The 9585-nt window shown below is 48.5% G+C and overlaps 2 protein-coding genes and 1 non-coding gene across 3 annotated transcripts; 2 read left to right on the top strand and 1 right to left on the bottom strand.

Annotated features, from left to right (window-relative positions):
- The first annotated feature begins 4162 nt into the window (after positions 1-4162).
- On the top strand, positions 4163-6207 carry COX6A1 (cytochrome c oxidase subunit 6A1). Its single transcript, XM_070399674.1, has 3 exons — positions 4163-4298; positions 4436-4578; positions 5930-6207. Exons 1-3 carry the CDS (start codon positions 4196-4198, stop codon positions 6011-6013), a joined length of 330 nt encoding a protein of 109 aa, XP_070255775.1. The 5' UTR covers positions 4163-4195; the 3' UTR covers positions 6014-6207.
- Positions 6208-7298: 1091 nt separating this feature from the next.
- On the top strand, positions 7299-7405 carry LOC138998211 (U6 spliceosomal RNA). The gene has a single exon (XR_011469084.1). It is a non-coding gene; the product is annotated as a U6 spliceosomal RNA (small nuclear RNA).
- Positions 7406-7844: 439 nt separating this feature from the next.
- TRIAP1 (TP53 regulated inhibitor of apoptosis 1) lies at positions 7845-9575 on the bottom strand. The gene is made up of 2 exons (XM_070399848.1): positions 9406-9575; positions 7845-8798 (listed from the first exon to the last, which is right to left on the bottom strand). Exons 1-2 carry the CDS (start codon positions 9550-9552, stop codon positions 8715-8717), a joined length of 231 nt encoding a protein of 76 aa, XP_070255949.1. The 5' UTR covers positions 9553-9575; the 3' UTR covers positions 7845-8714.
- Between the last annotated feature and the right edge of the window lie 10 nt (positions 9576-9585).

Below are 9585 nucleotides of genomic sequence, written 5' to 3'. Positions count from 1 at the left end.
TTATGGGAATGTAAGGTTGGAGCAGACAAGTGCCCAGCAATGCTGTACAAATTACTTTCTGCTACCAGGCCCCTGTTGCAGTACTTTTTAAAAAGTGGTATAACTCGGGTACTAATGATTGACAAGACCAAAGGACAGAGAATTCAGTACGCACCAGGTGCCATACCTCCTGCTGGTCTTGTGATGGATGGTTATAATCAATACTATAAGAATAGCATGTATCTCATAGTAGTGTTGTAATGACCAAATGAATACATGGGAAGAGCTCAGTACATAGTAAATGCTTAATAAATGTTAGCTAGTCTCTTTTATCCTGTTAAATCCTTGTAGTAACTTCAATTCACCAGTGAAACTCTAAGAGGTGACTTGACTTGCCCATGATTCATAGCTAAGCAGCAGACCCGGGACTTGAACTTGCTGCGAAGGCCCATGCTGTACTGCCTCCCACTGCAGCCTCCATCACGCTGGTTGTAATAGCTGTTTACTTGTCAGCCTCTCCCTCTTGGTTGGGTGTTCCAGGAGGGTCACTGCTATCGTGTCACCCCAGCCCAATGACACATTTGAGACCCTAATTGAATTTGTGATGCTGAGCAGCTCAGACAAGTTAGAGGGTTGAGTGGTGGTCACAACACCCTGGCTTCCCCTGCAGCCTGCATGGAAAATGCCTCAGTGCCTTCTCCTAGAATTCGTCTCTTAGTGGACAAATATTTACTGGCCCAGGACTCGGAGGAGCTCTTCGCTGGGAGAAACCACAGAAGTAGCAGACAGGAGGCCTCAGATAAGCTTTCCCTTGGGCAAGCCCTGTCCTTGGAGAGGCAGCCTCCCCTGGTCTCACGCCAACGCCTCCCCCATCAGTAGCTGTCCATAGCATTGAGGTGCCCACACACCAGCTCCCTGTTTCAAGGAACCCGAGCGTCAGAGAGAGCCTTAGTGGGTTCAGAGTGAGTGTAAATATCACCAGCTGCCAGAGAGGATGACGTCAAAGCCAGGGCTGGCTGGCCATGGCCTTGGGGCAGCTCCCTGCACAGAGAGGCCTGATGCCTCGGGAGTCACAGTGAAGGAGGGGGAGGGGCAGCACAAGCTGGGAACACATTTGATGGTTACGTCCATTATTAAGGATCCCATGACTCGGAGTATTTTCCTTTGCAAACCCACTGAAGTCAGAAATGGAATCGTTTTCCTTCTCTTGCTGTTCCCTATTCAGAGCATCTGAACAGCGTGAGCTTGACAGGGTGACCTGTTGGAGTTGACATCCTTCCAGCTAAAACAAAGTCTGTATGGCTTTGAGGTTAAACAAATTGATTTGAGCCCTATCCGGTTTTGCTCAGTGGGTAGAGCATCGACCTGTGGATCAAAGGGTCCCGGGTTCAATTCTGGCCAAGGGCAGGTACCTTGGTTGCAGGCTCCTCCCCGGCCCGGGCCCTGGTTGGGGCCCATGCAAGAGGCAACCAATTGATGTGTTTCTCTCACATCAATGTTTCTCTCTTCCACTCTGCCTAAAAATCAATGGGAAAATATCCTCGGATGAGGATTAGCCAAAACAAAAACAAAAACATAGTTCATGAAGGAAGACAGACAATAAACCAATACATATTTAATATGTCAGGTGGTGGTAAGTACTGTGAGGATAGATAAGGCACAGTGAGGAGAACAAAGTGTCAGGGTCGAGAGGAATTATTTCATTTCGGGATAGTCTAGGAAGGCCTTTCTGATCAAATGACTTCTGAGCAGACCCCTGGGTGAAATAAAGCAGCAATTCATGGGGCTCTCTGGAGGTGAACTTTCCAGATGGAGAAATGAGCATGTGTCAACGTCCTGAGGCAGGGGAATGCCTGGAATGTGCAAGGAAATGCAAGAAGGCCAAGGTAAGCTGCAGTGAAGTGGGCAAGGGGGTGGGTAGAAGGGATGATGCCAGAGAGGTGGCTGGGGGCAGGTAGCCTACTGTAAGGACTTGGACATTTACTTTGAGGGAGATGGGAGCCATTGGGAGATTCTGAGCAGAGAAGGAAGATGATCTGACAGGCTTAAAGGATCCCTCTGGCTGCCATGTAGAGAATAGACGGTGGGGGACCAGGTAGCAAGGAGACCATTTAGGAAGTTGCTGCAATTGTCCAAGTGAGAGAGAACACCTTTGATTAAATTAGTAGCCATAGGTAGTAAGAAGGGGTCAAATTTTGGATATGTCTGAAGGAAGAGCTGTCAGGATTTGTAGATGGATTGTAGTGGGGGGGTGGGGAGGAGAAGGAAGGTAGGGAGAGAAGCCAAAGATGACTCCATGTGTTTAAGTTGAGAAATGAAGTGGCCATTTACTGAAGTGGGGAAGACAATTTGAGCACAAAATAAGTGCTCAATAAATACTAGTTAGTTTTTGTATTGATGATTTTGGTTTCCTGGGTTGTCTAAACTCAGTGACCCAAGGCTTTGCAAATGCTGAGCACACCTGGCAATAACACCGTAGGCATTATGCCTGAACATGAACTCTGTGCCCAGCACGATAGACAGGATCTTTACTTAGCAGTACCAGCCTGCACGCATAAGAAAGCCCTATGAGAACACGAATATTTGTTGAATTTTTAATATATTTCAGGCATTGAGCACTTTCCACTTAATCCTGTCTCCACCACTGGAATGTAAGCTGCAAGAGAGAGAGCTCTTATAGCTCTGGTGTGCTACTGCGCGTGCCTGGAACACAGTGGGAACAGTAGTTAATGTTTATTAAATGAAACGTATTGTAGATGGAGGGTGAATAACTTCCCAAGGTAGAGCTGGGTTTCAACAAATATTTGTTGGATAATAATTATGTGTTGGATAAAAATGAGCGTTACCTTCCCATTTAAGAAAAGAGGAAACAGCAGGTGGCAGACGAGAGATTGGAACCCAGGATTTCCTGATGCCTGAACTTGAACCCTTTCCAAGGCCACACTCTGGGGCCTCACACACACTCTGCTGCCTCTGATTACTCACATGCAAAACCCCAGGCTTCCCAGAGAAAGATCTAACGCTCCATCAGACTGTGAAGCTCTAGTAATATGATCCTAAGTTTTTGTATTCATGAAATGCATGACCTTTAAGTATTCACTTTATCTAACTTGACCAAGGTCATGCAGATTGCCAGGGAAGGAACCGAGATGGAACCCAGTCTCCCCACACCAGGGTGCCTGCTTGTCTCCCTATTCAGGGTCTCTGTAAAAGTCCTTTATGTACTTTATGGGACCTTCTTCCCCCAACATTGTCTGCTAAACAGTGTGTTAAGAGCAGGTGCATTGGGGGGGGGGGGGGTTCATAGTTTTCATGACATTCTTTACATATATATATATTTATATTTATATTTATATTTTTAATTTACTTCAGAGAGGAAGGGAGAGAGAGAGAAACATCAATGATGAAAGAGAATCATTGACCGGCTGCCTCCTGCACGCCCCCTACCGGACATGTGCTCTTAACCCGAATTGAACCCGGACCCTTCAGGCCGAGGGCCGCTGCTCTATCCACTGAGCCACACCGGCTAGGGCTTTCATTATGATCTTAAAGGTGCTTATGATCAAAAAGTTTACTTCTATCTTTTATCTCATGTATCTATTTTCTTAAACTTTTATTTTCAAAGCTGTTTTTAGCTGAGTAGAAGGAAGAAAAATGAAGGAAGAAATGATGGGGGGCGGGGGTTGTTGAGCCAGAATATTAAAGCAGACGCCAACTTTTCATTCCCGTTGCCATTCATTCACTCATTCATTCAGCAGGTTTTTGTTGAGCACCTGCTCTGTTCCAGGCGCCATTCCAGAGTCTCGGGATGCAGCGGTGGGGCCACTGCTTGGCGTCGGGGTTTACAGTCAATCAAGGGCGACGGACAAAATAATAATGCCGACGGCGACTGTGTCAGGCGCCATGAAAAAGTGACGTAGGGTCCAAGAGAAGTGGTTTGTGTTGCCCACGAACTCCAACGATGCCAGGGTGCCCTCCACAGACCTAGCCTTTGCGCTGAGCTTCCCCGGTGTGAACGGCGGGAGGCGCAGGACGCACGGGCCCTTCCGCCCTCGGCTCCCGGCTTCTCACTAGGACGCGGTCGACCCCCGAGGAGAGTGCGCATGCTCCTCGGTTAAAGGCACCGCCCAATAGGAACTTCCTCTGAGGTGGGGTCCCGCCTCCACAGCGCGTCCTTCTGCTTCCGCTTCCGGCGTTGGGAGGTCTCGGTAAAAAGATGGCGACTGCGGCTGCGTCTCGGGTTGCTGGGCTGCTGGGCCGGTTGCGGCCCCAGCTGGCGCGGCCCATGTCGAGCGGCGCCCACGGCGAGGAGGGCTCAGGTACGGGGGCGGCGGGGCGGGGCGGCGGGGCTGGCCCGGCGGCGGCGAGGCGGGCGGCCTGTGACCTTGGCGTGCGGCCTTGGGGGGGAGGGGGCGGCCGGCCGGGCCGCCGCGGGCTCAGCCGTGCGCCCCCGCAGCTCGCCTGTGGAAGTCCCTCACCTACTTCGTGGCGCTGCCCGGGGTGGCCGTGAGCATGCTGAACGTCTTCCTCAAGTCGCGCCACGGGGAGCACGAGCGGCCCGAGTTCGTCGCCTACCCGCACCTCCGCATCAGGACCAAGGTACGCCCAGCGTTCGTGGAGGGTCCGTCCTCCTTCCGTTCCGAACGCCCCCGTCCAAGTTCTTGTGTTTATAAAAGCGCGGCGTCCATTCCAGGCGCCTACCGTTCCTCATGAAATAACCACCAGTGGTGGTTTTCTTGGGTTTTACGGAAGGGAACCTGAGGAGGGGGGCGGAGGGGGGGTATCGCTTCTCAGGTTCTTCTTCCGAGCCCTGCAGGAAGTGGCTTCCGGTTTTCCTCTTCCGAACCATCCGCCTCTGCCTTCTGCCCGCTCGGAAACAGTTGTCGTTTGTGTGGAACGTGTCGTGGGGGAACCTGCTTAGCCTGGCGCAGTCGGAACGGGCTCCCCTTTCTGAAAGCTGGGCGCCGGCGGGCCCTGTCCGCCCTCCTTTAGGCTGCGTGTCTTCTCGGCTGGGCTGTGCTTTAGCTGTGGATGTAGCTGTCATCTCCGCTTGCTCTCCGTTGTTTGCTGTATTCTTTTCTTTTTTTAATACATTTTTATTGGTTTTATAGAGAAAGGGAGAGAGAGAAACATCCATGATGAGAGAGAATCATGGATGGGCACTGGGGATCGAGTCCACAACCCAGGCATGTACCTTGACCGGAATCGAACCCGGGACCTTTCAGTTTGCAGGCCCACGCTCTAGCCACTGAGCCAAACCGGCTAGGGGTAATTTACTGTATTCTTTGCAAGAGCCCCTCTGGTTCTTTCATAACTGTTACATCACTTAGTCCAGGTGGGACTGGCCTCATGGAGATTAAGCTAGATTCTTAGGTTCAGAAAGAATTTGTTTTGTTTTCTTTTTTGAGTCTTTGAGCCCCACTCCACCCTCGTACGGTAGAATTAGAAGTCATACAGCAAGGTTTCTCGGCCTCCGACCCGTTGACATTTAGAACTGGGTCATCCTTGTGGGAGCCGGCTGTCGTCAGTTGTAGGCTATTTAGCAGCATCCTTGACCTCTACCCACTAGATGCCAGTAGTACCCCATCCTGCCTCAGATGTCTCCAGATACTGATTGATTGCCTAGTGTCCCTGGAATGGCAAAATCATCCTGGGTTGGAAACCACGATCCAAGAGCAATGCTTTTGAAAGGTACCATGGGAGTATCTTCTTCCCACACCCACCTCTGCCATTCCCATACAGGTGATCTGAGGGTTACACTTTCATAAACGCCACACGGATATACCTACCAGGAAGAGGTTTATGAATAACAGACTTAAGCTTGCTTTTCCTGTTACCTACTTTATGCCAGTTTTATGTATTATCTGTCACTTACCCTGTTTTAAGCAGTTTATGGCAGTGCGGTTTCTGAATTTTCTGGAATGTCCTAATTGACATCTTCACTCCACAGCCCTTCCCCTGGGGAGATGGTAACCATACTCTATTCCATAATCGTCATCTGAACCCGCTGCCAACCGGCTATGAAGATGAATAAACAGAACCTGGACCACTACCCAGTGGGGACCACAGCACTGGTTTGGACCATACTCTGCACACGGACCAGAAAAGTGTATGGGACCTTAAGCTGACTTCTTTCCTAATGTAAAATGATGACTATAGAGTACACTGATCTTCCGTCTCTTTGCTTATGGCAGGAGATGGCTTAAATAAATAACAGGTTGGTCATGAGCTGAGAGTTGCATTCTTTGGTGGTGGTTTTCCCTCGAAAATTAGCATTAATGTTATTTCTGTTGCTGCAGTGAGGCCTCTGAATAATGGGGTTTATAACAGGCCTGTCTTTGGTTTCTTGTGCCTAGGGTATCCTATTTAATAAAAAGCTAATATGCAAATTGTCCCCTTGACCGCGAGTTCAACCAGGGGGCTGGGCCAGCTGGCCAACCACCTGCGGCCCCTTCCATGGTTGGTCTGGCCCAATCGGCCCAGATAGGGGTGGGCCGGCCAGACCCCACCCATGCACGAATTCATGCACCTGGCCTCTAGTGTAACATAAAGCAAAAGGAATGGTGCTAAGTATCAAGATTGGGTCCCGCGTGGCCAGCAGAGTGGCTGCAGTTTCATTTAAAAAGGTTTCTGTGATTCTCGAGAGAAAGTGCTTCCTGTATCTCAGCATTTTCCTATCCCTTTCTGTCAGCATTTGCTGCAGGACACTAACTGGCCTGATCATTTCCTCTGGAGGTGTCAGGTTCTCACCTTGGGGTCATCTCTCAGCACCCTGAAGGTTGTTAGGGTCAAAAACCTTTGGAAAAATAAAGGCAGCTTATTTGAAGTAGCTGAGAGAGTTGAAGGGTGAAGTCAAAATAACATGAGGAACAACAACAAAAAGTATTTTCTCAATAGCAATTACAATAAAAGAACATGGTTGGCCTGGAGCTCATTTTATTCTCAAGGCTCAACCAGACAGTTTTGTGGTAAGATTCAGGAAGTTTCACCATTTTTGGTGTTAACACATAGTCATATAGTCAACTGGTATTGCACAAAGGTGAGGCACATAGAAGCATGGGGTGTGGAAACCATTGACAGTTAAGAAAAAAGAATCCGTGTTATCTTTGCCATTTTGTGCTTCCCCATAGAACTGTTTGTGCTTGTGGCGAGTGGGAGTTCAGGACATGGACTTAATATTCAGCTTGCTGTCTGGCCCCCTCAGCTGGGTTCCAAATATCTCTTGTAATCCTTGTAGAATGGACATGAAACCATCAAAATATAAATGCAGGATGTTTTGAAATGACCGTAAGGACTGGTCGCATTAAATAGGAAGTAGTGTGCTCGCTTCGGCAGCACATGTACTAAAAGTGGAACGATACAGAAAAGATTAGCATGGCCCTTGCGCAAGGATGACACGAAAATTCGTGAAACATTCCATATTAAATATAATAAAAAATCAATATGAAGTAGTAATTGATAAATTGGAGAGAACAGAATTTAGGCCACCTTTCAATCAAGTTTCAGACTATTGAATCAAATTACTCAAGATAAGCAGTTTTGGGAACTACATGACATTCTAGGGCAGCGGTCGCCCACCGGTGGTCTGCAGACCACTGCTGGTCCGTGAGTGTTCACCTTATCCTGACTTAGTGCCATTATATAAACATTTAAAAATATTTTTGTAGCCTACTGTGGAAGCACATTTTTAAAGTCGGTGAGGTTTCCAATTGCTCTGCCATACTACCTAAGTCAGATAAATCTTCACTTTTCCCTCGCCTTTATATTATAAAACATAAAGCCCCCCCCCCCCCCATGTATATGTGGGATATGTGTGATAACAGGGCGAATAGCTGTTCTATAAAGCGCAGAGTTCAAGGGGCAAATAATGATAGAAACGAAATGTTACAATTTATTCCATCTTCATGATTACAGATATTACAGGGCAGGGTGGGTAAACAACGCAAATAAAGCAAATGCCTTTCTCCCCTAACCAGATACAGTATTTTGGCGTTTTCATGATACACAGGTTGACTTAATTCATTGACTTAGCTTGAAAGCTGGCCACAGCAGCAAATCTTTGCAATTTAGGATTTTCCTCCATAGCATACTCCAGGGATCTTAATGACTGAACTACACTATAAACTCTGAAATGGTGTTCGCGCTAACGTTCTTGAAGCTTTCACATCTTAATCTGAGATCTGACACCTCTTGTTAAGGCCGGGAATTGTTAAAAGCTTCCTCTTGGCTAACTCAGTCCACCATTGAGCAATCTGAACAGTTAAGTTACTATATAAAAAAATAAAACTGCTCCCAAGCATTGATTGAAACAGTCATGCTGGGATCCCTTTTCCGAGGATTAGCTCCCTGAGAGAAAAGAGGTCCTAACCAGTTGCTTCCGTGAACAATGACCCCAGTACAGTATATCTAATGTCCTTTGAGGCGTAACTCTAGGGGTCAGGCAACCATGATTATCCTGACAAGCTTATCAGTCTTTAGATACAAGATCCCAGATGAAGTATTGCAACCATAATCCCAAGAAACTCAGTTTTAGCACAGCGAGTTCCTGCAAGATGTCAGAGCAAGTGAGAAATCATCCCAAAGTAAAAAGTGATGGTTCAAAGTGAGAGGAAAACATCTAGGAGGAAAATAAGTCCTCATTGAATTGATGGCTATCTTCACAGCCTTAATTGACAAAATCCAGAGGGCTCAAATTTCCAGATCTGAGGAGTCTATTTTCAAGGTGACTGACAAGGTCAAGAAGAGCTTTCAGGCTTGTCTCTGCCATGGCCCATGAACTCCAGTCCTTCAATGGGAATCTCCTTCTCCTTTATTGCTTTCTGATGGGAGAAGAAAACATTATAAAGATCAATATGAAGCTTACTGGCGTTGAGCAAGCCTCACTTTTCCTGTCTGCAATTGGGATAAAGACAGCAACTGCAGGGAGGGAGGGAGGGAGAGAAAACAGGTCAATAAAGTGTTTATAACAACAAAAAATAAAGCCCTCCATCCCGCCAATAAAGGGTTTATAACAAAAAATAAAGCCCTCCATAATGTCTTAACAGGCCAGAGAGAGGCTAACACCCAGCCTCACCCCCAAACAATAAGAGTGGAAAGTGCACTGCCCCCCACACACACAAAAGGCAACGATTCTAGTGAACTCGGCCTCAGCACTTCCTTTTCCTGGGCGTGCGTGCTCCAGTTTTCAGACAGAACTACGCCCACTTGCAAGTTAACGACGAGCCCCGAGTGAACCACAGAATGTGACTGCTCCGTAGGAAGCAAGCATTTAACTGTCACGGGAGAGCTCCGGGCAGCCGCGGTGGTGGCGCCGACGGCCTGCCCCGGCCTCAATGACAAGGCTCTTCTCCACCCCCGGTCCCACGCCCGCGAGACCAAGGCGAGGGCCGGGGACCCGCAGGGAGGGCGGAGCGAGGCCCCGCTCACCTGGACGCACTGCTGGTAGCGCTTGAAGAGGTCGGTGCACGGGTCCCCGGAGCTGTCGCCCTTGAGGAACTTCTCGGCGAACCAGCGATTGAAGCACTGGTCGTACTCGCGCTTCATGTCGGTGCAGCCCTCCCCGACGCTGTTCATGGCGGCGGCGGCGGCGCGCTCTGACGTCGTCAT

Source organism: Myotis yumanensis, unplaced genomic scaffold (assembly GCF_028538775.1).
Source record: "Myotis yumanensis isolate MYYU_CA2020_CCGP unplaced genomic scaffold, mMyoYum1.0.hap1 SCAF_19, whole genome shotgun sequence".
Classification (NCBI taxonomy): domain Eukaryota; kingdom Metazoa; phylum Chordata; class Mammalia; order Chiroptera; family Vespertilionidae; genus Myotis; species Myotis yumanensis.
The sequence above is the reverse complement of the archived record's forward strand: the minus strand, read 5'-3'. Positions and strand labels throughout refer to the sequence as shown.

Excerpts from the sequence above, each read along its gene's own strand:
- COX6A1 (XM_070399674.1), top strand. The coding sequence starts at position 4,196 with ATGGCGACTGCGGCTGCGTCTCGGGTTGCTGGGCTGCTGGGCCGGTTG. Across the intron at positions 4,299-4,435 it reads CCACGGCGAGGAGGGCTCAG|CTCGCCTGTGGAAGTCCCTC; the intron begins GTACGGGGGCGG and ends GCGCCCCCGCAG. Across the intron at positions 4,579-5,929 it reads ACCTCCGCATCAGGACCAAG|CCCTTCCCCTGGGGAGATGG; the intron begins GTACGCCCAGCG and ends TTCACTCCACAG.
- TRIAP1 (XM_070399848.1), bottom strand. The coding sequence starts at position 9,552 with ATGAACAGCGTCGGGGAGGGCTGCACCGACATGAAGCGCGAGTACGAC. Across the intron at positions 8,799-9,405 it reads GCTACCAGCAGTGCGTCCAG|AAAGCAATAAAGGAGAAGGA; the intron begins GTGAGCGGGGCC and ends TTCTCCCATCAG.